Consider the following 27,008-nt stretch of genomic DNA (forward strand, 5'->3'; position numbering starts at 1 on the left):
TTCGTGTTTGTTTCCTCTGACATTCATAGGACTTTAAAAGTCTCTCTTAAATTTACAACAGGTCAGTGGATGATCCCACTTGAGAAATGAGGATGGTGAAATGAAGTGGCTAAAACTGTGGGCCACGTCAGGACGGAGCGGGCAGTGACAGAAGGTGCCATTGGCCTTATTGCGTTTCTGTGGCAACCAGGGCTGCTCTTACTTGTCTGCTGAGCTTCCTGCACAACCAGCCATGCTGTGTCCTGAAGTGCACTGCAGTCACTTTAGAATTCCCTTCCATTTAAATAAATACACTGCGAATTTTTCCTTTTAAAGAAAGTCGGTACAGTGTAACCTTCATAGCAAGCTTAGAAGTTAAAAACCATCCTACTGTCCAGCACAGGGAACTGTATTCAATGGCTTGTAGCAACCTGTAATGAGAAAGAATATATATATATAGCTGAATCACTATGCTGTATACCAGAAACGAGCACACTTTTTACATATTTAGAAAAAATTCATTCGTATCTTTATAAAAAGTTCAAAAACTGAATCAGTTACTGATTAAAAGTAATTAAAAGTGAACAAAGTTTATAAGTGTGTGAACTATCTTTCATGTGGTATCAGTACACATATTGACAGCATTTAATTTCTCATCCCATGAACGCCAGCGCCACGGTTTTTATTTTTATCCTCTTTAGCAATCCTTATTTTTAGAGACGGAAAATATTGACTTTTGAAGGAGGGAAAAAAAAAAAATCGCCTGAGCAATTTTCCATGAAATGACAAGCATTTAGGAAAGGGCTAACTAAGGAGGGAAAAAAACTTTCCTTGTTTACAACAGAGTCCATTTTGGAAAGTAAAACCTGACATCTGATTCCTCACCAGAATTTTATTTTTTATCCTAGAGGCAGACTTGTTTATTGTTTTAGGCTCTAAACACTTAGAAAGCGCAAGGCCTTGGGGGCAGGAGCGGGGTGGAGAGGAATGTGGGGGACGATGGGACACTGAAGGATTAGCTGTAGCCTTGGCTTTACTCCTGATCAGCAGTTACAGGAGAGAAAGTTCTAGGTCATTTTCAGAGCGTCACAAATGTGAGCTGCCCATAAATCCAGAGACAAGGCCATTTGAAGACAGGGTGGAAATTTCTAGCCCCTTCCTCAAACCTAATCTCATGACACTGTACCAAAAAAAAAAAAAAGATGTAAACTTCATAAAGACTCCACACGAATTAGTCTGAACTCTGAATTTCCTGGTTCTCCTTTTAATTCAATAATCACAACATCAAGTTGCCTTAGTATTTTACTTAATTAAGGCCCCTCTTGGTAGTTCTTGGACGGGGCAGACTTGCAGGAGAGATGATATGTTGGCTGGATGGGGGCCATGCATCCCTAGACCTGTAGGGGTGAGGACCGCACCCCAGCCGGCTCTGCATCGGAGAAGGGACATTAATCCCGTAAAGGTTCTGCTCACCTTACAATATTCAAGTTCATTGTTTTTCTCCTCTGGTACATATTACCAACTAAATATTTTCTTTACAAAAGCTGATTTTGAATCAGACAGGTGTGACCACAGTGACCCAAAAATGTAACTTCTATTTTTAACACGATCATTTCATAGACCCTCAGTAAAATCATTTGGGGAAATCTTTTTATAAATCCCCATTGAATTTATTCTTGGTTTCCAGGTCCCGGCCTGGAGCAAATACTGTGGCTGAATTGCAGGAAAGGGTGCTGGAAGGGGGGAGGTGACAGCTGCCTTTCATTGTGTTAAGAAGCTGATTCACTCAACAAATATTTGTGGTGCAAACACCACGTATAAAGCAGGGCGCTAGGACTGGAGACAATGTTCCAATGCGACCGAAAGCACTTAAAATCTGGGAAGGCACATGGCAATCCGAGGAACTGAATCTGGTCAATAAATATGAGAAATGCAGGTGGAAAGCTAGGAAGAGTCACAGAGAAGGAAAACCATGTCTAGTTGGAGAGATCAGAAAAAATGAATATGTAACATAAAATCTGAAAACCAGTCAAGATTTTTAAGATAGTGGGAGGGGCAAAATGATGGGGAACTCTTTGGTAGAAGGAGCAGAATGAGAGAAAGCCCCCAACCACCACCACCACCAAGGTGAGGAGGGTCTTCAGTGAGGAAGGGCCTTGCAAAGCCTTGGTGTGGAAGGTGGGGCAGCTCGGTTGAAGGTAGATGCATAATTCCTAGGCGAGCAGAAACTAAATTTTTGAGTAAAGAAATGGCATGATCTTTAATTATTAGAGAAATGTAAATCAAAACTACAATGTGGTATCACCTCACAGCAGTCAGAATGGCCATCATTAAAAAGTCTACAAGTAATAAATGCTGGAGAGGGTGTGGAGAAAAGGGAGCCCTCCTACACTGCTGGTGGGAATGCAGTTTAGTGCAGCCACTGTGGAAAACAGTATGGAGATTCCTCAAAAAACTAAAAATAGGCTTAACCATATGATCCAGCAATCCCATTCCTGGTTGTATATCCAGAGGGAACTTTAATTTGAAAAGATACATGCACCCCAATGTTCATAGCAGCACTATTTACAATAGCCAAGACATGGAAACAACCTAAATGTCCATCAACAGATGACTAGATAAAGTAGTTGTGGTATATTTATACAACGGGATACTACTCAGCCACAAAAAAGAATAAAATAGTGCCATTTGCAGCAACATGGATGGACTTAGAGATTATCACACTAAGTGAAGTAAGTCAGACAGAGAAAGATAAATATCATATGACATCACTTATATGTGGAACCTAAAAAAAGATACAAATCCCATTTACAAACCAGAAATAGACTCACGGACATAGAAAACAAACTATGGTTACCAAAGGGGAAGGAGGGTGGGAAGGGTTAAATTAGGAGTTTAGATCTAACAGATACACACCTCTGTATATAGATAAACAACAAGGGCCTACTATACAGCACAGGGAACTATATTTAATTTCTTGTAACAGGCCATAATGGAAAAGATTCTGATAATATATGTGTGTATGTATATATACACATATGACTGAATCGCTTTGCTGTGCACCTGAAACTAACACTGTAAATCAACTACACTTCAATAAAAAAAAAAAATTAAAAAAAAGAAATGGCATGATCTGAGCTGTAAGACTCGGGTGGAGAGTATCTGAGTATCTCATTCTTAAGAGTCAGCTGACAACACAGACGTCACTTAATTACATTAGGTACATTTTTAGGCTAAATTGTGATTGATGCAGAATGGAGCTGTTTCAAAGAAAGATAGATTCTCCTTCCTGGCGTGTCCTTCATGGGGGCGTCCGATTTTGAAAGGAGAGTAATTGAAGTGCTGAACGTTTCGTTGTTAAGCCACCAATCAGTCAGTGATTGATACCCTCCTTATCCTCAGAAGCTTCCTGGGCTGCTGGGGAAGCTGTTAAAAGACCCCACGATGCGGTTGATTGCTTTCGAGGAATTTATAATCTAGTTATGGATACAAGACTCCCGATCTTGAAACCTGGAGAGACGGCTTCATGCTGAACCCCGCGCTGCTGCCGGACCATGCCATCGAATTTCTGAGAAGGGAGAGTTCAGGGTGAAGGCCAGAGTCCCTTGAGAGGTTTTCATGAAATGCCCTAAGCTGGGTTTTAAAGCCTGGACTGAACTTACCTCTGTTACCAGGAGGAAAGGGGCAGCAGGGACACTGTGAGCAAAGGTACTGCTGAGAATTATCTCCGTGGTTTATGGGAAGAAATGGATTACTGTCAGGAATAGGAAATAAAACTGGATCAATAGGGTGAAGCCAAATGAGGGTGTTGAAAGCCAGACAGAGACTTTTTATAGTGTCCCGTAAATAATGGAACGCCAGGGGAATATTTTAAAGATCTCTCTCTCTTACAATTGTGGTGAAATATGCATAACAGAATTTACCGTTCTAACCTTTTTTTTTCCTTTTTTTTTAATTGAAGTCTAGTTGACTTACAATGTTGTATTAGTTTCTGGTGTACAGCATAGTGATTCAGTTATATGTATACATGTATTATATTCTTTTTCAGATTCTTTTCCATTATCAGTTATTATATTACAAGATATTGACTATAGCTCCCTGTGCTGTACAGTAGGACCTCGTTGTTTATCTATTTTATATATAGTAGTGTGTGTCTGTTAATCCCAAACTCCTGATTTATCCTCCCCTACTTTCCCTTTCCCCCTTGGTAACCATAAGATTGTCTTCTATGTCTGTGAGTCTGTTTCTTTTTTGTAAACAAGTTCATTTGTATCATTTTTTTAGATTCTACATGTAAGTAATATCATATATTTGCCTTCCTCTGTCTGATTTATTTCACTTAGTATGATAATGTCTAGGTCCATCCATGTTGCTGCAAATGGCATGATTTTGTTCTTTTTTATGGCTGAGTAGCATTCCATTGTAAATATACCACAACTTCTTTATTCTTCAGCTCTGTTTGGATATTCTTTATATTTTCTCTCTGCTAAAAACGTTGCTCTGTGCATCTATACTCTTGAGTTCTCTGAACAGCTTCACCATCATTACTCTAAACTCTTTCTCAGATAAATTGCCTGTCTCCTCATCACTTACTTCTTCTGGGACTTGATCTTGTGCCTTGGCCTGGGAGAATTTCCTCTGCCACCTCATATTGTCTGTCTTTCTATTTGTACTTTCAGGTAGGTTAGTTACATTTCTCAACATTGGAGAGGCAGCCCCCTGTGGGAGGCGCCCTATGCGTCCGAGCAGGACACTCCTCTCTTGGCACCCAAGGGCCAGGGTCCAGCTGGTCCCAGGGTAGAGTCTGGCCTGTGTTTGCGGGTTCCTTCCACAGGCTTTGGGATTGTTTTCTTCTTTCTGGTATCTGCTCCCTGGTGGATGAGGCTGGACTAGAGGCTTATGCAGGGTTCCTGGCAGGAGGAGCCGGTGCCTGCCCACTGCTGGGTGAGGCTTGGTCCTGGACCTCTGGTGGGCAGGGCTGTGTCCAGAGGCCTTTGTGGCTCAGGAGGTCTGCTGATGGGTGGGGCTGTGCTCCCACCCTGTATGTTGTTTGGCCTGAGGCTTCCCTACAGGCTGTTGGGTGGGGCTGGGTCTTAGTGCTAATGATCCAATCAAGATGTCAGCCTCCAGGAAAGCTCATGTAGATGAACATGTTTGGAATGTCTGACACCAGCTTTTGTGTCCCCTGGGTGAGTCTCGGCCATCCCCTACCTCCCTAGGAGACCTTCCAAAACCAGCACGCAGGTCTGCCCCAGGTTCCTGTGAAATCACTGCCTCTGCCCTTGGACCTGGCACACACAAGATTCCGTGTATGCTTCTCAAGCGAATGGAGTCTCCGTTTCCCCCAGTCCCGTGGGGCTCCCGGCACCAAGCCCCTCTGGCCTTCAAAACCAGATGTCCCGGGGTCTCCTTCTCTTCCCAGTGCCAGGACCCAGGCTGGAGAGCCTGATGTGAGGCTCAGAGCTCTCACTCCTATGGGAGGGCCCCTGGGACTTCACAGATCTTCAGCTTGTGCGTCACCCACCCAGGGGGAACAGGGCCCAATTATAACACAAGCTCGCCCTTCCTACCTTCCTGCTGTGGTTCTCTCTTTTTGTTTCCAGTTGCAGAAGATCTTTGCTAGGTTCTAGCCTTTTATTTTTTCAATGGTTTTTAGCATTCAGTTGTGGTTTTGCTGCAGTCACGAGGAGAGGCGATCTTGTGGTCCTACCCCTCCGCCACCTTGGACTCGGTCTCGGGAAATGTGAGGAGCTGGGCCGGTGGGTCCACAGGACCAAGACGGATAGAGATGCGCGGCTGTTCCCTTCGGGTGCCCAGCAGTGGGTGGCCACAGCTTCCTTACCGAGTGATCTGTCCACGGACGTTAAGGTGGCTTCCAGGTCTTGGCTGTTGTAAATAGTGCTGCTGTGAACATTGGGGTGCGTGTGTCTTTTCAAATTAGAGTTCCCTCTGGATATATGCCCAGGAGTGGGACTGCTGGGTCACAGGGTAAGTCTGTTTCTAGCTTTGAGGAACCTCCACACAGTCCTCCATAGGGGCTGCTCTAACCATTTTCAAGGATACAATCCAGTTGCATCTAGTGTGTTCACATTACTGTGCACCACCACCATCCATCTTCCAAGCTTTGCGTCATCCCAGACTGACACCCTGTCCCCAGGAAACACTAACTCTCCACCCTCCCCTGCCTCCAGCTCCTGGCAGCCAGCTTTCTACTTAAGGTCTGAACACACTTGACAGTCCTCGGTACCTCGTATCTCTGGTATCATGCCACATTTGCCCTTTGGTGTCTGGCTTATTTTTCTTAGCAACGGAAGATTTTTGAGGATGAGAATGACATTGGCCAAAAAAGAAAAAAAAAATCATGGGAAGTGACGTGAGTGTTGTTGGCTCAGCACTCCAGTTTGAGAGGCCAGCCGGGTAGCCTTGAGGGTTCAGATCAAGATGAGGCCCGAAGAAATGGAGACTGCAAGGCAGGTCTAGGACACCCTTTCTTTTTTAAATGAAAATGTTACAGGGTTTGGTAGCAGAATAGGAATGGAACACAGAGAAAGGCAGGATGACCAGGCCGGAACTTGGTGGTTGGTGATTGCATCCATTAAAATAGAATTAGGAAAAAAATTGATTTAAAAAATTGTGATAAAAAACTTAAAAATAAAGAAGTAAATAATAAAAGATAAAGGAGATTCAGCGTCAAGAGAAAAGGACGGTTTCTGTCTGAACACGGAGCATCACATGGCATGGACTTTCCTGTGCAAAGTTCTCTTGCTGGTGGACACGGGTAGGGAGGACACGTGAGGGGAGGACGGGCCCCTCCTTTAACACTCCATACAAAGCCCCCTCCTCTGGCAGGCCCTCCCTCCTCTTCCGGCTGAGTCCAGCTCTTCCTTTCGCATCACCTCCTCCTCATCTTCTTTTTACTGTTGTTTTGGCAACTTTCCTGCTGTGGGAGCTGCCGCTTTGCACAGCTCCAGCCCTGCGTAAACTGAACCTCCACTGGGCAGGGCTTGTGCTCTATCTCGGGACAGCTTCTGGGCACCAAAGGGACTGAACATCCATACTTGGCCAGTAAACTTGGAAGAACCCAGGCCGGGAGAAATGGATGTTCATATTGAAGATTTCCTTTTATCAGACTGTGAGTGGGGGGCTGGGAGCACAGGAAGAGAAGGGGGAAGTTTCAGTTTAATGTCAGAGGATCCAGACATTGACAGAGGTACAGAACGGGGGACAGATGATGCTTTTAGTCAATTTGTTGGGTTCTCTTTCCAAGCATGGGGACTCCTAGAAAATCATTTCACGTTGCCCCTTCCATTCCCCCCCTAGACTATCCTTGCTCTGGAATGCTGGGGATGGTGTCCGGACTTATTTCCGACTCCCAGATCACAGCATCCAACCAAGGGGAAAGGAACTGGATGCCTGAAAACATCCGCCTGGTGACCAGTCGCTCGGGCTGGGCGCTGCCCCCGGCCCCTCACCCGTACGTGAACGAGTGGCTCCAGGTGGACCTGGGGGAGGAGAAGATCGTGCGGGGCGTCATCATCCAGGGCGGTAAGCACCGAGAGAACAAGGTGTTCATGCGGAAGTTCAAGATCGGATACAGCAACAACGGCTCAGACTGGAAGATGCTGATGGACGAGGGCCGGCACAAGCCCAAGGTGAGGTGGGCGGGGCAGAGGCGGGTCCTGGGTGGGATTGGGCGGGGCTGGGTAGGGTGGTGGGCAGAGGCTGGGGCGCAGCGGGGCCTGTGTCAGTGGGGTGGGGTCCAGGGCGGGGCAGGAAGAGACCCTCCCTCGCCGTCTTGACTCCACTCAAGGACCCGACCTCTTCCTGGGGAAGCGGCTTCCCATTTCTTGAAGCCGTGAGACCTGTGGGGGCGTGTGATGGAGTCTTTCCGGGCCGACTCCAAGGGAGACAGGAATGGGATGCGGAAACCACGTCTGGGACAAAAGAGGGCAGAATCGTGTTGCCGGCCACCTTTCCCTCCCTTAGTGACCAGCTGCTGGCCGGACACTTAAGAGGACAGGGCAGCTGGGAGGGTGGGGCCAGGAGGACCCCCAGGCAACCCAGAAGGAACTCAGAATCTGCCCTTGGAGGCTCATCTCTCAGTAAGCACCTGCCCCCAGTCCCCTTGTCTCCCTCATCCCTCGATTAAGTTGTCTTTTTTTAAATTATTTTGTTTTTTACTTTTTTATTGTTCATTTTATTTTATTTATTTATTTTAATTTTTTGTTGAAGGGGGGAAGTAATTAGGTTTATTTATGCATTTATTTTTAGAGGAGGTACCGGGTATTGAACCCAGGCCCTCCTGCATGCTAAGCATGCACTCTACCTCCTGAACTAGACCTTCCCCTTTATTGTTACTTTTTAACGTTATTTATTTTTCAATTGAATGCGTCTTCCAATTCTATGGCACTTTACAGTTTTCAGAAGTTTCCTAATTGTGCCGAAAGACAGTAAAAGAAAATTTGCCGTCTTAACCCTTCCAAGCGGACGGCTCAGTAGTGTTATGTGCATTCACACACTATGCGGTCCTCCTCCAGGGCCTCCTCATCTTGCACAACTGAAACTCTGTCCCCGTTAAGCAATAACTTTCCACCCGCCGCGCCCCCAGTCCCTGGCAGCCACTGTTGTACTTTCTGGTTCTGTGAATTTGAGGCTTCTGGGAGCCTCGTGGAAGGGGAATCATACAATATTTCTTCTTTTCTGACGGGCTTATTTTACTTGGCACAGTGTTCTCAGGGCTCACCCGTGTGGTAGCCTGTGTCAGAATTCCGATCCTTTTCAGGAACATACATAATCCCATAGTATGTACAGACCACGTGTTGTGTGTCTATTCGTCCACTGATGGGCAGTCTCATTGCTTCTAACTTTTGGCTCTCGTGAATAATGCTTAAGTCAATTTTGTATGCATTGGGACCTTTTAAAATGCAGTTGGCCCTTGATGAACTAGTGAAAAAAAGAAATATTCCAAGCTTCACCAGAACACGTGGTTTAATCTTTTTTTTAACGCAATAGGTATTCTTTAGTGATTGTTTTACTAAGGCCGATGCTGAAATGTCTTTGCGTTTCCTAAGCACACAATGCCAACGAGGAACGGACACCCGGAGTGTGCTGGGTGGCCCGGCAGCTGCTTTGAGAGTAAAAGAAGGAGCAGCCCCCAGCTTAGCAGCTCTGTGTGCAGACCCCTAGGTGGGAGTTACATTTCATTGCTGATACCTCTCGCCTCAGCACAGCTGGCCTTGGGTCCCAACTGTGGCCTTTCTGTCCTGCTTTGCCAAGGACCTACTCCTTCTGCGAGAAGATTCAGCTCATTGGCGGGAACGCTGTCCTCGCTCCCACTCTGAGTGAGTGTGGGAATATAACTTAATACAGTGTCTTGGGCCAAAGGCTTTGCAGGCAGGAAACGAAGCCGGTCCCTGCAGCCAGCTCCCACCCTGCCCAGATGTCAGGTGCTCTGCCGAGACCGCCTGTCCCCACGGGCTGTGTGCCTGCGGGCCACCAAGGGGGACGATGCTGTTGGAAATGTAACAACCCCTCCCTCTAACTTGTGGTTTCTAAAGCCTTTCCAGTGTTTTCCTTAATCTGTGCGCAGCTCCTTTCTTTCTTGTGTCCATTTCGTTTTCCCCTTTTATGTCAACCCCTCTTGTTTTGGTGGAAGAAAAAGTCAAATAAACATCAGAAATTGGAGTTCCCCTAAGAGCCGGTCTTTTTGAAGGAGGCGGGAGCCCTGCGGTTTTATCACCAAGTGTGAATTTGCTGCGTATCAACAACTTCCCAGAGCTGCTGACGCACGGCTGTGTGCGCTGTTGTGTAGGGTCCTGAGAGGGAAAGAAAACAAATTACCATATGCCTTGGATGGGATGCATCGCCTGCTTCCGGCCTTTGTCGTCTTAATCCACTCATCTGCAGTCAAGTCCAAAGCTGTCGCTCCTTGTTAGGATGTGGCAGATAGAAGCCAACACACCGCTTTCCATTTTAACCACAAGCTCCATTCAAGATTGGCTGCATGTGTTAGATTTTATTCCCAAAATGTGATTTTATCCATCATTATCATCTTCCTGTGTATTTAAACCATAAAAGCTTTTAAGTTGTCTACATGGTGCCTGATCTGCAATTCCTAACGTGGCCAGCCCCCGGACTAAAATCTCCAAGATGAAAAAGGGAACTGGGGATATCTTCCATTTCAGAGCCATACAGATTTCTAAATGGCACAAAGACATTTAAAACGTACTGTGTTTGAACTTGCAAATGAAGGTTACCTGCTTTAGGTACCGTTACTGAACCGTGAAAGGAGCACTCTGTTTTGCGAAACAGAAAAGCACTTTGATGGATTTAAAAACCTCTATGTCCCCTTCTTACTCCCTACCCTTAACTAGTGTGTGGTGGACTATCAGGGTCTGAATCAACTAGACCTTTCGGGGGCAGATCCATCTAAGTACTCGAAATCCTCTTCTGCTAAAGCATGACTCGTTGAAAGGACACAAATGCATTTTATCAGCAACCTTACATCAGCAGACTCAGCCCAGCTCCATGCGGCTCCTCCCTGCTGACCCTCTTCCCACCTCCCCACTGACAGCCTTTATGACATAGGTACATCGTGCTAATAACTCTTTGCTCAAGTTAAAAGCAGAAGAATATAAAACAGACAAACAACAAGGAGCTACTGTGTAGCACAGGCAACCGCATTCAATGTCTTGTAATAACCTATCATGGAAAAGAATCTGAAAAAGAATATATTTGTGTGTGTAACTGAATCACTGAGCTGCACACCTGAAACCGACACCACATTGGAAATCAACTGCACTTGAATTTAAAGAAAAGGTAGCAGAGTGTGGGATTCCGTAGATACAAGTGCTTTTCTCCTGTGATCGCTGGGGTTACGCTAACGTAGACGGAACTCCCACGTGTCGTCACGCTGTTTTCATTGTTAGTGTCTTACTGACGACACTTAATTGGGCCTGACAGTGATGGATGTCAGATTCTCAATTACCAGCAGCCACTGCAGGTCTATCAAGAGTGCGGGGCCCCAGTAATGAATTTGCCCTTGAAAATGATAGAAAGAAACATTAACCGAGAGAAGCAGGTGTATATTAGCTCCATACCTGTAGATTTCTGGAGGATTTGCTGAGTTGGAAAAAGCCAATCAATTTACTTCTAGAACTCAGAAAACCTCTGACTGCAGCACATCCTTCCTGATCTGTCTTCTTTTCCCTGTGTCCCCCTGTTTGGCCAAAATATTTCCACCACCAAATGATGGCCTCTTTGGCTGGTGTGTGATGTCGTGACTCAGCTTGACCAAAGACCCTATTTCTTGGGCGTGGGTCCCACCCCTGCTGGATGTGGCCTTGGGCTGCCCCTCCACCCTGCAATGCTCAATCTGAGCTTTTAGGTTTGGAAGCCCAAACTGCAATCCATTTAAAGAAAAAGCAATCAAATGGAATGTGTGGCTGTGGGAATGGGCCTCAGTGTCCCGGACCCGAGTGTGGTCATCTGCTAAAATGAGGAGATGGGACTAGATTGTTTCTCAGGGCAGCATGGAGAAGGGGCCGGGCGAGACCATCAGGTCACAATTCCATGGCCTCTCTGCCTTGCCTGGAAAAAGAAGGTAGTCACAGAACCTGCCTCCTGGAGCTGTCCTGAGGATTGAGGGAGTTAGGGCCATCTAAGCAATTAGAACGGTGCCTTGCATCGGTTCACACCGCAGGATGTCTGATCCCAGCAGGGACGCTCCCAGCCACGAGGCAGGGTGATTTTGTGATCCTGCCCAACCTCTTCCCATTCTGGACAGAGTTAGGAGTGATGTTGGGAGAAGAGGATGCAGGGAGGCTCATCCATCTCTGGAAAAAGGAGACCGGTCCAGTCATGCCACTCAAGGGCCTGCCTGTCAATGTAAAAAAGGGACATAAAATAATCCGGGGGCAGCAGGGCCAGAACAGCCGGGCTCCTGAATTGTGACTTCACCAAGAGTTGCCCACTCACTGCAGGGCAGCCGGGCATCGGAACATCACTCAGCGATCGGGACCCTCTTACCTTCCTGAGATGAGGCCTTTTATCTGCAGGAGCCTCCGGGTGCTGGTACTGCTTGAGCAAAGAGCAGTTCAGCGGATTGGACTGCCCCAGGTTCTTGAGTTGCACGATATCCAGTTGACTGTCTCCTTCTTCGGGAATGTGACTCCTCACTCTTCTGGAAGACCAAGTTTTAGCAAAGACAAGGACCCGCTCATTCAAGAGAACACAGTGGGAGTAGTTATTGGAAATGGGGTGTCTATTTATCCGCTCCAAAAAATGGCAAGCTCTCTTCCTGAGTTATCTTCCTCCATCTCAAGGAAGTGGTAAAAGTGTTACTTCTAAGTGGGGAGAGTACAGCTCAGTGGTAGAGCACGTGCTTAGCATGCGTGAGGTCCTGAGTTCAGTCCCCAGTCTCTCCATTTAAATAAATAAATGACCTAATTACCTCCTCCCCCCAAAAAAGAATAAAAAGGTTAAAGTAATAATAATAAAAAATAAAAATGTGTCTCATTAAACCCTCCACTTCTGGTATATAGCCATGGTGTGTCCTCCAGACTCTGAGAAATGGCAGCTATCATTTCCTAGAGAAGGTTTAATTGTTTTTTTCTCTTATTTATGAGGGGCATGCCAGCCGTTCACAAAGTGGGGAGAATGAGCCCCATTTCTCAGCCCGTGAAGCATCCTGAAGGAGGGACTCTTGTGCTGAAGGGGAGGTTTTGTTGACACCCGCCGTTCTCTGTCCTTCACAGTCCTTTGAGGGAAACAACAACTACGACACGCCTGAGCTGCGGACGTTCCCGCCGCTCTCCACGCGGTTCGTCAGGATCTACCCGGAGAGAGCCACCCACGGCGGGCTCGGGCTCAGGATGGAGCTGCTGGGCTGCGAGCTGGAAGGTAGCCGTGCTTTCTTTCCAGGGCCCTTCTGCCTCCCCAGACGTCTTCTTTCCTTTTCACGCGTTTGCGTCCCGATGGTGCTGCTGCCGGTTGCCGCCTTTCCCCGGGTGACCCTGGGTCTCCCGTGCCTGCCGGTCTGGGGGGCTTGGCGTCTGTCATCCCGCGTGACACCGTGCCCCCCCCACCTTTGTCTTGCTTGTTTGCTTGGTGGTCCTCAGACTCTGTGGGGTCATCTTTGACTTTTATTGAAAATGACGTATCGAGGTGAAATTCACATGGCGTAAAACTCACCACTGAAATGAATGGTTCAGTGGCATTTAGTACACTGACCATTATTTATGCAGCCAACACCTGTTTCTAGCTCCAAAACATTTCCCTCCCTCCAAAGTAAAGCCCCCTACCCAGTAAGCGGTCCCCTCCCTGCACCTCCCTCAACCCCTGGCAACCACAGATTCCTTGACTCTCTTGGCGTCGTTTAGCGATCTGTGTTGGGTCCGCGTTTCCATCTACAGTGCTGACTACCTGCAGATACTAGCAGGAAGCAGCATCTGACAGACCGAAACACCAAGACATTATCTTGGCAGCTGCAGGGAAACAAAACTTTACATGAGATAGCGCTCATGCCTGTACACCGAGGTCTGTGTGAAGACGTTACGGCATGAACTTGGGTGATCAGAGGAAGGCCATGTCAAGGAGAAGCTGTGTTCTCACACTGACCTCAGGATTGCACAGTGCTCTGCATTTTTAATCACATAGTGAATGAAATGAATGTTTGCAAAAATGATAACGATGGTTGCTTCGTGTACTGTTTAATGCTTTTGTGCATTGGAATTCCCATCTGCCTTTGATTTGGGCAAACACGAGTAACCTTATACCAACTTTTCCATCCCCATAAAGGTCTTCCTCCAGGTTAGCTCAGAGAGTGGCTGTTGTTGGTACCCAGATGTTAATCAATGGAACATGCTCAGAGTTGTCTGGAAGGATGCTTTTTAAATATCACCTTCTTGTGGTTTCCAAATTATTTGTGTTTTGAGCTACCCAAATAGAATTACATTCCTGAGCACATTAAATATCATAAAACGTGTCTTAGGCACTAAAGAATCTTAGGCTGTAAATCACCAAACTGGTGAATAATTCATCACTGCTTCCCTACTTGTTCATTGAAAAGCCAGCCATTATCTCCCATTCTTTACTGTGCAGTGTTTCCGTATCTGTAGTCCTGTCCTGACCTCTGAATTATCCAGTCGCTATCAACACGGGCCAAGAAAGGCCATGTGCCAGGACTCTCAGCAAAGATGCCAAGAAAAAGAAGGCACAGGCAGGCTGAACCAACCGCGATTCGTACAGCTCACTGAAACTTGTCCCGTTCACTGAGATGGACCATGAGTCCAGCTCACTGAGAAGTGGTCCTCTGAGAAGGGGGGCCTGGTGCAGGTCTCCAGTCTGGGTTCTGGAAAGTAGCAGTGACTTAGGGGGTGGGCTGGATGGCTGGTTGAAAAGTCAGAGCCTGGTGGCAGTTTGCCAGTGTCAGCCCTGTGGTGAGTGGAAGTCGTGGTGAAGAGATTTTCTGCAGATGTTTGAAAGCACTCACACGAGTGGGGAAGTCGCCTGAGCCACGTGAGAAACCCACATCCGGGGAAAGTCTTGTCAAAGCTTGCTAACACCAGTGGTGAAAGGGAGTGTTTTTCTTCTTCCTTAAAACGATTAACAGTCCCTTGTTAGATACCGACTGCGGACCTCATTCTGTAGGAGGGACTTAAAGGGACAGAGAAAGAGGTTGTGAGGGGAGGGTACATCTCAGGTGGAGTGCGTGCTTAGTGTGCACAAGGTCCTGGGTTCGATCCCCGGCACCTCCATTAACAACAAACAAATAAATAAATAAACCAAAAGTGAGACAGACTGGTGAAATGTACTTAAGAAAAATATATATATAAAAGAAAGAAAGAAGGAAGGAAGGAAGGATGGAAAGAAAGACAGGAAGAAAGGAAGGAAGGAAGGAAGAAAGAAAGAGGTTGAGGTACCACCCAGCCATCCACGCATGTCCCTCTGATTTGGGGCTGGCACTTTTATTGAAGAAACCGTTAGAGAACCTTAGAAAGGAAAAATTCTCAAGTAGTAAAATTGGGGCATAAAAATGACTTTCTACTTTTTTTTCAATTTAATCCAGATACTACCCCAGGGCCGCTTCCAAGGCAAAAAAATTCTTCCTCTATAAATACCATAAGGAATGTAGAAAAATCAGCAAGATGAATAGAGGGCTTAAAAGGGGCGCGCTACCAGGAGTCGGGGCAGCTTAGCAAAGGCAAGCATCCAGGTCACCAGAGAGGATTCTGTTGAGTCAGTGGTGGCGCCAAGGAGCGGCCAGCACGTGTGTGCGCGCACCTTGCAAAGTGCAGACTATACACGTAATGCTGTGCACCTTCTCTGGGCGGGGTGATGCCTTACTTATGACTGGTGTGTGTTCTGGGGCTGCTGAAGAAGTTGAAACTATGTTTCTATGTTATATAGTTATTTATACATTATGAACATATTCTACTTTATATATTGTATATCTATCTAGATTATAACTCTGCTCAGAACTTAAGCACAATAACAAACAGTGTAATTTTTATCGAGAAAGCAGCTGTTAGCAGCACATTCCTGACTGGCCAGAAGCCCTTAGAGAGCAGCCCCCTCAGTCCCAGCATCTTGTCCGGTTCTCAGACGTCAGGAGAACTGTACGTTATCTCAAGTCTTATAAAGTGAAAGGTAATGCCGAATACGGTGGAATATTAAACAGACTGCAAAAATGAGTAACAGGCTGAGAAAAAAAAAAAAGTAGACGGAACTAAATTGCAAGCCCTTCAAAAGCAGTCTCTGATTAACGTTGGCTACATTTCAACCACAAACTCAAAGACGTAGGAACAGCGGCCAACACTGGAATGCAGTCCTGCTGGGAGTTCAGGTAAAAATGACCTCAGGGATCTCCCAGACACCTGCTCTGGAGGGACTGCAAGCAGAGGAGCTGACTCACAGGGAAATGGAGTGACAAGAAAGAGAGAGAGAGAGAGAGAGAGGAAGGAAGGAAGGAAGGAAAAAAGAAAGAAAGAAAAGAAAGAAAGGAAGAAGGAAAGAAAGAAAGAGAGAGAGAGAGAAAGAAAGAAAGGAAGGAAGGGAAAGAAAGAGAAAGGAAGGAAAGAAAAAAGATGGAAAGAGAGGGAAAGAGAAAGGGAAGGAAGGGAGGGAGGAAGGACAGAAGGATGGACAATATTGTACTAAAAGTGAATGCTGAGACTCCCTTTTGGGGCAAAAAAAATACATACAAAAAGTATAAACTTAGCAAACTTAGTAAACACCAAGAATGTAAAAAAAGTCATGACACCTGAGTTCTCTAGCGCCTTGAAAGTGAAAGGAAAAACAGTTCAAGCAAAATCTCTGCCATCAAAGTTCCCAGCTCCAGGGTCATGAATAAATAACCAGTGAGAACTCAAGAGCTTTCCAGACAAAGGATGTGTAAGGAGATAACAGTTCATACAAGGTGAAGGCAGCTAGCTCTGCTAAGGAGCGAGGGATCAAATACCCAAACAGAGTGGTCCCCAGGGCATTCTGCAAAATCCAAGTGTATTTCTTTCCTGAAGGGGAGGCAAACCACGCTCCTGCCTGTTCACCACAGATTAGAGTTTTCTGCAAAAGCGCTAACAGAGTCAGCGGCCAGGGGTGGGGGAGTCCATTTCAGACATGTGAGAAAATGACCTTTGTGTGTTGTTTCAGCGCCTACAGCTGGACCGACCACCCCCAATGGGAACCTGGTGGACGAATGTGATGACGACCAGACCAGCTGCCACAGTGGAACAGGTGATGACTTCCAGCTCACAGGTGCAGAAACCATCTTCATCCCATTGCCCTGCCATTTCAGATCTGTCACACTTGAGACCTGCTAGTGAATGTGTGTGTGTGTGTGTGTGTGTGTGTGTGTGTGTGTGTGTGTGTGTTTGCCTGAATCCTCGTAGGCATCAGGGTACCGCAGGGGAGGCAGCCCTGCCAAGCCCTGGGCACCTCCATCCCCCAACATCCTGTCAACAAGTTGTCCTTCACCACCACAGCCATTCAAAATAATCATTTTACCATGTTCAGAGCCAAAGACCGGGGCTGTCTTCCTTGCATAAAAATTTCTCCAAGGCTAAATGTCACATAAAGTGATGCTCATCTTCAACCCCAGCCCACCCCCACTAACACGCACACCGCCCAAACATAACCACACCACCCCAGGGGAGGTTTCTTTTTTCTTTCCCAGCAGGGATAAAATCTTTGGAGTGGATCCTTTGTCCAACTAATTGATGAAATCCGGCTTATATTGAAAAGGCAGCTTTTAAGATAGGATTTGGTAAATCATGTTACACTAGGATAAAGGCAGACTGAGTTATCAGTTCACGTCTCCCCTCGCAAATACATCACGGATGGCGTGTGCCCAGTGCCTCATGGATTCATTTAGAGAATTCCTTCATAACATTCTAAAACCCTAAAAGCTAGAACGTGACCTTTGCTTCCACTTGGACCAGCAGAGGAGGCGTCAGGTAGTTGGGGAGGTGGGGTTGCATCATTTGGAAACTGGCCAAGGCACTCGGACTCTCACCGTATTGTGGCCAAAGGCACTGGGGGACCTTACCTGCTACCCAGGTCCAAACTCAATTTCTTAGAGTATCTGACTCTCATTTTACATTAAACATGAGCCTTGGATGCAGGTCTGTATTTTCACCCAGAAGAGATTCAGAGAAGCCACGTAATTAGTTTCCGGGTAACTTTATGATGAGGCCAGGTGCTGGCTAACGTGCTCATGTAAAATCTGGAAGGAAGTGTCCCACGGTACACTTCCAGTCACTTCCAAGCTCTCCGCTGAAGGAGCGAGAGAGCTCTGAGATGGAACGGGGTGAAACCTAGCTCATGACCTGGGCTTGCGTGTAAAACCCCCCTCCACGGGGTGGGGGCACAGCTCCGTGGTAGACCGACTGCTTAGCGTGCGTGAGGTCCTGGGTTCAGTCCCCAGCACCTCCACTGAAAAGTAAGCAAATAAATAAACCTAATTGCCTCCCCCTAAATAAATAAGTCAACCCCACCTCCTAAGTCTCTCTCCCTCCGAATTTCCAGAATAATCCCTCACAGTCCATGGCCAATAAACGTTTCACGGCTGTGGGCTTTTGAAAACAAATCTTGTCTGTAAGTAGCCGCAAGCCACCGAAATTACTCTGATTAATGCCGAGCCCTTTCCTCTGTAAGGTGTCGCGCTCCAGCTGAAAACCAGGCAGCTGATGTTGAAAGCAGAGGCCCAATCTGAGAGGCAGGTCCTCCGGAACCTTCCCAGGGCCGCCCGTTAAACACTCCACAGACCTCAGGCTTTTTGCAAAGCCAGTAACACGTCCATAGTGAAATTCTTCATAAAAAGGAATGGCCACGGCCAGCAGAGTCCTCTGTCCAGTCACCCTCCTGAGGAGACGCTCTCACTTTTATAAACCTGGCAGCGGTCAGTTAGCGCTGATCAGAGACAGGGCCTCAGACGGCCTCCCCGCCTCAAAACACCAGCCTCCTCATTTCTACATCAGTTCATGGCTGAATTAATTGAAACCCAAGCCTTTGAATGAAACGGGGCAAGTGTGTTAGCCTGGAGGAAACTGTGTGTGGCAGCGAGTTTCAGACCACAGAAAATGGGCCATTTCAATGGGAGACACTGATAGCCCTTTAAAAGTACAAGGTTAGTGTTTATCTACAGTGTTTATGACTGTTTATTGGGTAGAGAGAAAAAAAATGCGTTTTAATTTTTTTTTTTGCTTATTACCGTGGCCAAACAAGAGTCTTGTTCTCAGGCCATCACGGGTGTCTCAATTATTCCGTCAACACGAGCATCTATTAAAAACTTCTGGGGGTGCTGATAACACCCCCCGACACCTCCCATCAGGAAGATGTGATTTTAGAAGGCGTTCTCACGCCTCGAATTCACTTCCTGGGCTGTGGCCAGTTTGTCCTTTTTTCAAAGCTCATCTTGCTCTGGGAAGCCCTGTGTCCATCTTCTCTGAAGCAGGGTGTGCTCACGTGCTGGTGGTGGCAAGCAGCCTGGCCTCCCCTAGCCCAGGTGTGAGCATCTCACCTCCTGGGCTCACACGCCAGCCTGCACCCTCCCTGCGCCTCCTGTCCCGGCTGCAGACCGAGAGCGTTCGGTGTCCTGAAACCAAACTAAAAGCGGTCTCCCTTTAGCCCCAAAGGGTGTGAACCTGGAAACTGGGCTCAGTGTCCTCTTAAGTGGGCTTTTGTTCCTTAACACGGAGGGTGTCACTTCCGTGTCTCCTCCAGGCCGACCTATCTGAATGTCATGGGAGAGAAGAATTGTAGCAGGCTGCTCACCAACTGCAGCACTGGGGTCCGGGTGGACTGGCCCAACGCGTGGGAGTGAGGCGAGCTTTTTGCTCTCCGCTGCCGGCTTGCCAAAGCGAAAAGTCACCCTGGAAGTGACTCGCTGGCAAATGCCTTTGAAGCCGTTGGGTTATACAGTTGTCTCCAAAGGCACCAGGGGGCCAAACTTCACAGTGGATCTGCCTGTGCCCAACAGCGGGATTTGGCTTCTAACAAAACTGACAACGCGTATCGGTTTTCAGAAGTGAATTTTCACCTTGAGTCTTTCTCCTCTGAGACCGCAGGGAACAGAATGCTAGCGTGTCCTGGCTTCTCTCCAATCCTGCCATTACACACTCACCTTCTTCACCCACAATGCATGTACTTCCATCTCCTAGTGCCGGCCTCGCTGAGGCCACGCACACGTGTGACTGCCCGCCCGGCGTATTCGCTGGGGTCACCTGACACCATGTCGCAGGTGACTAGCGCAGGACTTTGCAGGCCGTTCCCAGAGCACCGTTTTACGGCTCTCCGATTCAAGATCTGGCTGATTTCTGACCCGTGGGAACTTCAGGATAGGACCAGGGCTCGGCCAGGATCGAGGTGCTCACAGGCTTTACTGTGCGATGCTACTAGATGGTCACCGTGGCACCGTGTAAGCCCCTCAAACTCCCGCCGTTGTCACGAGCCCACTCACGCCCTTCCCCTGAGTCTGCCCAGGGCCTTCTGTCTTGGGAAAGCAAATAGATGATCTCCAGCCCTGAAATGCCAGGCAGACACACAGGAGGAGAAACAGCTTCCTCCTCCAGCGCCTAAGGAGTAAACAGCAAACCAGTTTTTCCAACAAGCATCCAGGTGACTCTTTGAATTTGAGGAACAGTGCTTTAAATCAGAAGTCTCATGATGAAGAGGGAGAAGTGGCCGAGCTAAGACAGCAAAGCTAAAAGGGCGAAGTCAAGTTTCCACGTGGCGCCCGGACCAGGAATTCCAGTCCACCCAGACCGATTGCGGTTCACAGTGTCCAGGGCTTTGTTTGCACGGCCTCCCAGCTCCTTGGGACTGTGAAGAAATGTGTCTCCCTCCTCCTTTTTCTGCAGCTTCTCTGATTCGCAGACTGGGTGGAATACTCGTCCTTGGGAAAAACAAACAGCTTTGGCAGCAAAAGAAAGGAGGAATCACTGCCATCCGCTTTAAACCTTCAGTTTTTAAAATAGTTTGTGGAGACCAGCCTTGCAACCCCCACGAAGGCACACATCTGAAACCTTGGGAAGCTACTGCAAGCTTAGAGGTCTAGGTCAAGTTGAATGTCCGAGTCACTAATGATACTGGGAGCATGGCCTTCGCCTTTCACTGTTGCTGTTGCGAGCATCCTTCAGTCTGGGAATCAAGGAATGCCCTCGGAAGGAAGTCTGGAACCCTCCATACCGCCTGGATGCTTTATGAGTAAATGTGTTGAGTGAAAACTAGTGGCTTATTAGAACTTTTTGCTGCGGTGAGCAAAATTTAAGTGAGACAGTTAACTCCAGCTGGAATTAAAGGAAGGATTATTGAAGGGAAATGTTTGCCCCTGACCGATGACTGTAAGCGTGTAAGTCTCTACTGCCTGCGACCCGCGATGTTGTCCCTTTCTCATCTCCGTGTGTTGCTGTTTTTGTATTTCAGGTGGCACCACTGTGCTGACCACAGAAAAGCCAACCGCGATAGACAGCACCCCACAGCCAGGTATCAAACGCAAGAGAAAACGTGGCAGATTTCACGCATGCCTCCCCCCACCCCCCAGACATCGCGCCTTGCTTGGTTCTCAGTTTCCATTTGCCTCAAAGTCGTAGCAGAGACGCCACCAGCATCTGGCCCCCGAGCACGAGCCATAAACACTGCTTCCGTCCCATCCACGTGCACCTGCAGCTGGGAGTGAGGTTTCTTGATTTCCTCCATTAGTAACTGCCAAGTGGTGACAGTCCCCACTCCCGACGGCAGGCACTAAGGAACATACTTTGTTTAAACGCAGCACATCTAGGACACGGACTGTGTTTGCAAACTCGGGGGAAGGCAATCTCCCAGGCAGCCGCCTGACTGTTTATTTTCGCTGCCACTCTGCGAGCCGAGACGGGCGGGGTTTGTCAGTTTTGCCTGCCACGCAGTTGGCACTTGTACAGCCGCGTTTCCAGTGGGCGAGCCACGAGCCGGGGTGCTTGGAGGCGAGGCTGGTGCCGCCCAGGAGGGGAGCCCCCACCCAAGGGGCACCTCCGCATCCTTTTGTCAACAGAAGCCCCTGGTGGCTTCAAAAGCCCCTGGTTTGCTGTCCTCAGGGCCCAGCCGCAGGGGACCGCTGGCCTCCCCGCCACTCTGTTTTGTGTTTCGTTAGTATTTTTGGAAGGTCTTCCCCACGGACACACCCAGGGGGAAGCAGTCCGTCTAAGCAGTCAGAGGCTTTACCTACTTTCAAGTTGATCATTAGAGTGAGGTGACCAGGTCAGCTCGCCAGCTTCTCCCATTTCCTCTCTGAAGCCGCCCAGCCAGGGCCTCCCCGCCCCTTGTTCCTGGGGCATGTGGTGCCCATCAGTGCTGCCTCAGCGGGAGACCCTCCCCAGCTGGCAGAAAGTGGGAAGGGCCGCTTTAATCAGCACACTTCCTTCAAGGGCACTGTCTCTGGCGCCCTGATTAAATGCACTGCAGAGCTAGCCTGCCATCACCCTGGTTTCCCCACGGTGGGCTCGGGGTGACGGCTTCCCTGCAACACCAGCTCAGGCAGGTACCCCAGACACCGAAGCTGAAACCGGGTGGGTTCACCTGAATCCCAACAACACAGGGGTCCTACCCGCATCTTCTCAGCTTATGCAACGTGGCCTTCAGGGACTGGCTATGGCCCTGCCTCCCTCCTGAGTGAGGCTGCCTCTTGCTTCCGATCTTCCCTGTAGGAAATTCCTGGGTTCCTTTTCATCCTCGGCCCCATCAGGGTGGTCTTCTGTGGGGCCGCCGCCAGTGGGCTTTCAAGGATTTTCTGGAAGAGGGAAGAGGGGTGAGGTGGACAAGTTATGTTCTAAGAATGCAGGAAACATTTTAACTGTTGCTCTGATTTTTCCCTCTTGCCGGAGAGTTAATTATACCCGCGAGGAAGTTGCCAGCTAGCCTGTTTGATCTCACCTCTCTTCTTCTTGTCCAAAGAGCTAGGGATCATTAAAAATACGAATGTGGACAATAGCCTTGGGGAGAATGGAAAGGTACACGGGATGAGTCTGCCCCAGTGTTGGAGGTCCACGTTATCAGAGTAGGAATGACCGCGAACTTGCGGTTTGGCCATGAGCTCAAGGCCATTGGTGTGATGGCTTCAGAGAGGAGCTCCAGGGCAGACAGTCTTCTTTTAGGGTGTCTTGTGGTCAGAGGGCAGGTGTATAAATCATGAACCAGTGAGACCCCTTGTACCACCATCTGAACAAGTTCCCTCACACTGTTACTGAGTCCAAGTTTGTACAACAGGCCAATAAATCAAGAGATGAGATGTTGGAGCAAGGAATAGTGACTTTATTCCGAAAGCCAGCAGACTAGTGTCTCAAAGAACCATCTTGCCCGAGTCAGAATCCAGGCTCCTTTTATACTAAAAGGGAAGGGGGTGTGGTTGGTTGTTGCAAATTTCTTGGTGTCGGAATCCTTTGTTCTCACAGCTGCCCACGTGGGGCAGGTCACAATGTTCCTATAAACCTCCAACAAGACAATCGTTATTTTCTGTTCTGCAACTTTTTATCTCTATGTGAATAGAAAAGTGTTTTGTTTTTAAAGGTCAGAGCCTTGAGAATGGGCTCTTTTGTACATTTCAGGCTCTAGGGGACATCCTTTCACAAAAGGTGCAGAACCAGCGTGACTGAGCCCAGAGCACAGGGTTAGAGCCAAAGGCACAGGTCCAGTGTGGGGTCAGGTTGGTTCTTCTCTGTTACAAAGCCACAGGGCTTACTGACTGGGGTGGTCTGGTCCACAGGCAACCCAGAGCCCTTTACAAAGCACCTTGGTTTCTGTTTTTCTGTTGTCTGAGTCATGAATCTGGCTCTGTAAGTCTTCTTCTGTGGATAGGGAACTGTGTGAGCTTGGAAGAGTTCTGTTCATTGTCCCCTCCTGGCTAAGCCAGTGTTCAGGACTTGAGGGTGTGTGGAGTCAGGGACCAGGGCTGACTCTGAGGTGTTCACCCCGGGGTCAGACTCACCTACTGGTACCTGGATCCCCACTGAACTGCAGGCGTCTTGACAAGCAGCAGCAAATCAGACCCTGAACTTCCATCATCTCCCGATTGCGCCGAGGCCATTACAGACTCCAGCAGAGTCTGAAGATTTCATGTAGAGGATTCTTCTCAACATAACACGTTCCTTGGGCGCATGATATTCATATGCTGTCTGGGCTGTAATCAGATGCATAAAGCCTAGTAACGCTTTGCCGGGAACTGATGAGAAGCCCAGCTCCCCCGGGGAAACCTCCTGCCCTCCGAGGACCTCCAGCACTCCTAGAGCAGCCAGAGCCTGTTGGTGTTGCATGGACCGAGGCACCTCCGCCGACTTCCAGGGAAAGGCCAGCCTGGGAGGAAGGGGCAGTTTTGAAGACCAGAGTTAAAATGAAATCCGTGTGTATATACGGTGCTAACGGTCTGACTGCGGCCAAGGGAGTCCACCAGGCGCGGCTGGTCTTGGCTCACAGCAACTATACGTTTGTTTTAAGTTCAGAATATTGTTTCCTGCTATTTTTAAGAGTCAAGAAGGGATTTAGCCAGGTTATTCCCAATGAATTTAATGAGGATCGTGCAGCCTCAGGGCCTGGGTAGTATTTTGAAGCTTGAGGGTCCCACGGAGTCCTGGATGCTCGTTCACTCCTCCATGTGCTTTTTTCTCTTTCTTTTTTTGCCCTTTACCTCTGCTCTGTCCTCTCCCGCCCACTCTTTTTTCTCCCCTTTCTATTTTATTTTATTTTTTGAGTTTCAAAGCCTTTCTAGCCAGGCTTGAATCTTCAACATTGAGCTACTCTGACTCCACACCCATCCCCCACAAAAGGCATTGATTTTTTTAAATTTCTTTTAATTTAACAAGATTTCCATAAATTATGTGATTGGGACAAGGAGATAACAGAGTAGGAAGACACGAAAAGTTAGAGCAGATTCCTTGTTAAATTCGTAGATTGGAAAGAACAGTGGAAGATAAAGGTTGACTTCCATTCACTGGAGCAGGAGAAATATCTGAATTACTCTCTCAGGCGAAGCCGTCCTCTGTCCTGGCCACTGCAAAAATCCCCAAGTTCATATATTTTATATCACCAGGCTAGTAACAGCCAAGTTCTGGATGGTGCGGTTTTCTGCAAATTATACAGTAAATTTAATGTATTAACAAGGCAAAAAGAACTAGAAACGTGTGTGCTGTCATGGCTTACTGCCTTCTTGTGTGTACGTGTCTTATAAACAGCTCTTAAAGAGAAAACCCCAAACCAGACATGTATTAAGATTTCCAGTATTAACATTTACTAACATGAGATTATGCAACAGGACCTTTGGGACCATGGGCGTTGGCATCCAAGGGTGCTTGACCATTCAGTCACCGTTCAGCTGCCTGCACTTCATCTGCAGAGCTCAATCTTGCTGCACAGAAGTGGGGCCGACTTTTGCAGAGGGTTTCTCATGCTTTAAGGAGTCCTATTTCATGGTTACGATGGACTAGGTATGAAATATACCTCTCCAGTGACACTGCCACTGTGGCACATGGCCCTTTGCACTAAACAGTGCTCGCGGTGTGCACGTCACCTGACTTACTAGGTGCGCCTTCCTGACTGGCCCTGTGAGTCCTTGGGCAGGTCCCACTGCCTTGGGATGGGAGAATCCATCCTGCTCGGTTTCGACCATGCATAGGGTGACTTCCTTCCAAATTTCACATCAGCACTTGAAAGGAGCTCCTTGGAAACTAAAAATGCCAAGCACATCGCACTAAAAATGCCAAGCACATCGCCCTTATCTAGTCAATAAATCTTTCCCCAAGATCCTTCCCGCCGCCGTTGAAGTGGGGGAGGGTCCGCAGAGCCCAGGCTCAGAGAAGAAAGCCAGATATTTGTGTCCATCATGTAAATAAAGTTAAAGAAAAGATCAAACGATTTAGGCTCCCTGCTGGACCCCCATACGGCGTGTAACACCGTCGTTCCCTTCTTTTACAGACATGGTTTTGAGACTTCCTTGTTAGACCAGTTGGCTAGCTGCCCCAGGCACCTTTCTGTCCCAATGCTGCCATCTGGTGGACCCAGGGAGATGCAGTGACCTTCCCTTGTTAGCAAAAGCAGCCTCTGTTGGGTATTTAACCTTAGCGGGGAGGAGGGAGCCTGGCAGAGGCATGAGAATTTTATCTTTAGGATTATTTATATTGTTAGCTCAAGTTCCCCCCCACCAAAATCCCAAGCATTTTCCCCATCCTTAAAAATAAGGCTATAGAGATTTTAAAAAAAAAATGCGTAGTCAAATAGCACCTGTAGAACGCACAGGACAACCCGTTCCTGAGAAGCCATTCATACTTTCTGTTTAGATTCCAGAGGAAGCATTCGGAACATTAAAAAAAAGTACAGATGGGTACCTATTCAAATACACTTTGGCTTTACTTGACCTTGCATTGAGGTTTTAAGTGGGGTGAGCAATTTATATGCATATCTGAAAATTCACTAAAAAAGCAGACATACACTTAAAATTAATTGACCTGATATAAAGCACAGAAGTCAAAAGTAATCTTCAGAAATGCTTCAGTGATCGGACAGTGAGGATCTGAAGCATCAGCTGGTGTGGCGAGAATACAAAGAGCCTCAAGGGTGAGAGGCTCAGCCAAGTCACGTTTCCAGACTCCAGAGGTCCGTAGGCCAGTCTCTAAATTGAGATTCTTTCCGTGGGTGGATATCAATTTATATGACTCATCCCCATGAACAGAGTATCTCTTATATTAAATATTGTGGAAATCGGGAGAAAACTGCAGGTGTAACAGACATGCTTTGGGAAGAAACCTTCCCGGAAAGGTTCAGTACAACCAGTTTGACAGGCAGTCCTTGATCTTTTTTGAGCTGGATTTTAAAAGGATAATAATTGCTCAACATGATTTTGCAAACATTTGGACATCTTCATGCATCTTTTTGAGTTTCCTGGTAATCCTGGGCTTTGTGGCTTTCCCAGAATTTTTGAACAGACATTAAGTTACATTAAGTCTTGCTTTCCATGGACAAATGAAGGGCCTTTCTGACCAAAATGATGAAATTTGTCTCTCTCTGTCTCTCTTTTTCCTTTTCCCCACCGAAGAGTTTCCAACATACGGTTTTAACTGTGAGTTTGGCTGGGGTTCCCACAAGACGTTCTGTCACTGGGAGCACGACAACCACGTGCAGCTCAAATGGAGCGTGTTGACCAGCAAGACGGGGCCGATTCAGGATCATACAGGTAACGGAGGGTTCACCGTGGCCTCGTTTCTTCAAATCAGAAGCAGTGTTATGCCTGTGGAGGGTTGCCGGCTCTGTGAGTTTAGGGGGTTTAGAAAATACTGCAGAGTATTCACTTGCGCTTTTATTTTCTGGAATTAAGGAGATGTCCTTTCCTAGGAGAGGGTCCCTTGGTTGAGAATGCTGATTCAATTCGGCAACTGATTGGCCTCTCTGAAAAATAGCCACTGGGCGAAGGAGCATGTGTGAATTTGTACCTGTTTTTCTACTTCGTCTGAACTTTTTTCCATGGGAAATTCCAAACATATTCCAACGGATTCAAAAGTAGAAAAGAGAGAGTA

The 27,008-nt window shown here is 47.6% G+C and overlaps 1 protein-coding gene across 4 annotated transcripts in view; it reads left to right on the forward strand.

Annotated features, from left to right (window-relative positions):
* LOC105100649 (neuropilin-1) overlaps positions 1–27,008 on the forward strand; it is a 136,452-nt gene that overhangs the window by 92,256 nt on the left and 17,188 nt on the right. For 2 of the 4 annotated variants that reach the window (XM_031444510.2, XM_031444511.2), the window contains exons 9-13: positions 7,300–7,631; positions 12,735–12,879; positions 16,630–16,734; positions 20,902–20,961; positions 26,531–26,668. In XM_031444510.2, the coding sequence (XP_031300370.1) occupies positions 7,300–7,631; positions 12,735–12,879; positions 16,630–16,734; positions 20,902–20,961; positions 26,531–26,668 (780 nt within the window). The remainder of the gene's footprint in view (positions 1–7,299; positions 7,632–12,734; positions 12,880–16,629; positions 16,735–20,901; positions 20,962–26,530; positions 26,669–27,008) is intronic. The other 2 variants (XM_031444512.2, XM_031444513.2) reach the window with 1 other exon arrangement.

This window comes from Camelus dromedarius, chromosome 26, assembly GCF_036321535.1.
Source record: "Camelus dromedarius isolate mCamDro1 chromosome 26, mCamDro1.pat, whole genome shotgun sequence".
NCBI classification, from domain to species: domain Eukaryota; kingdom Metazoa; phylum Chordata; class Mammalia; order Artiodactyla; family Camelidae; genus Camelus; species Camelus dromedarius.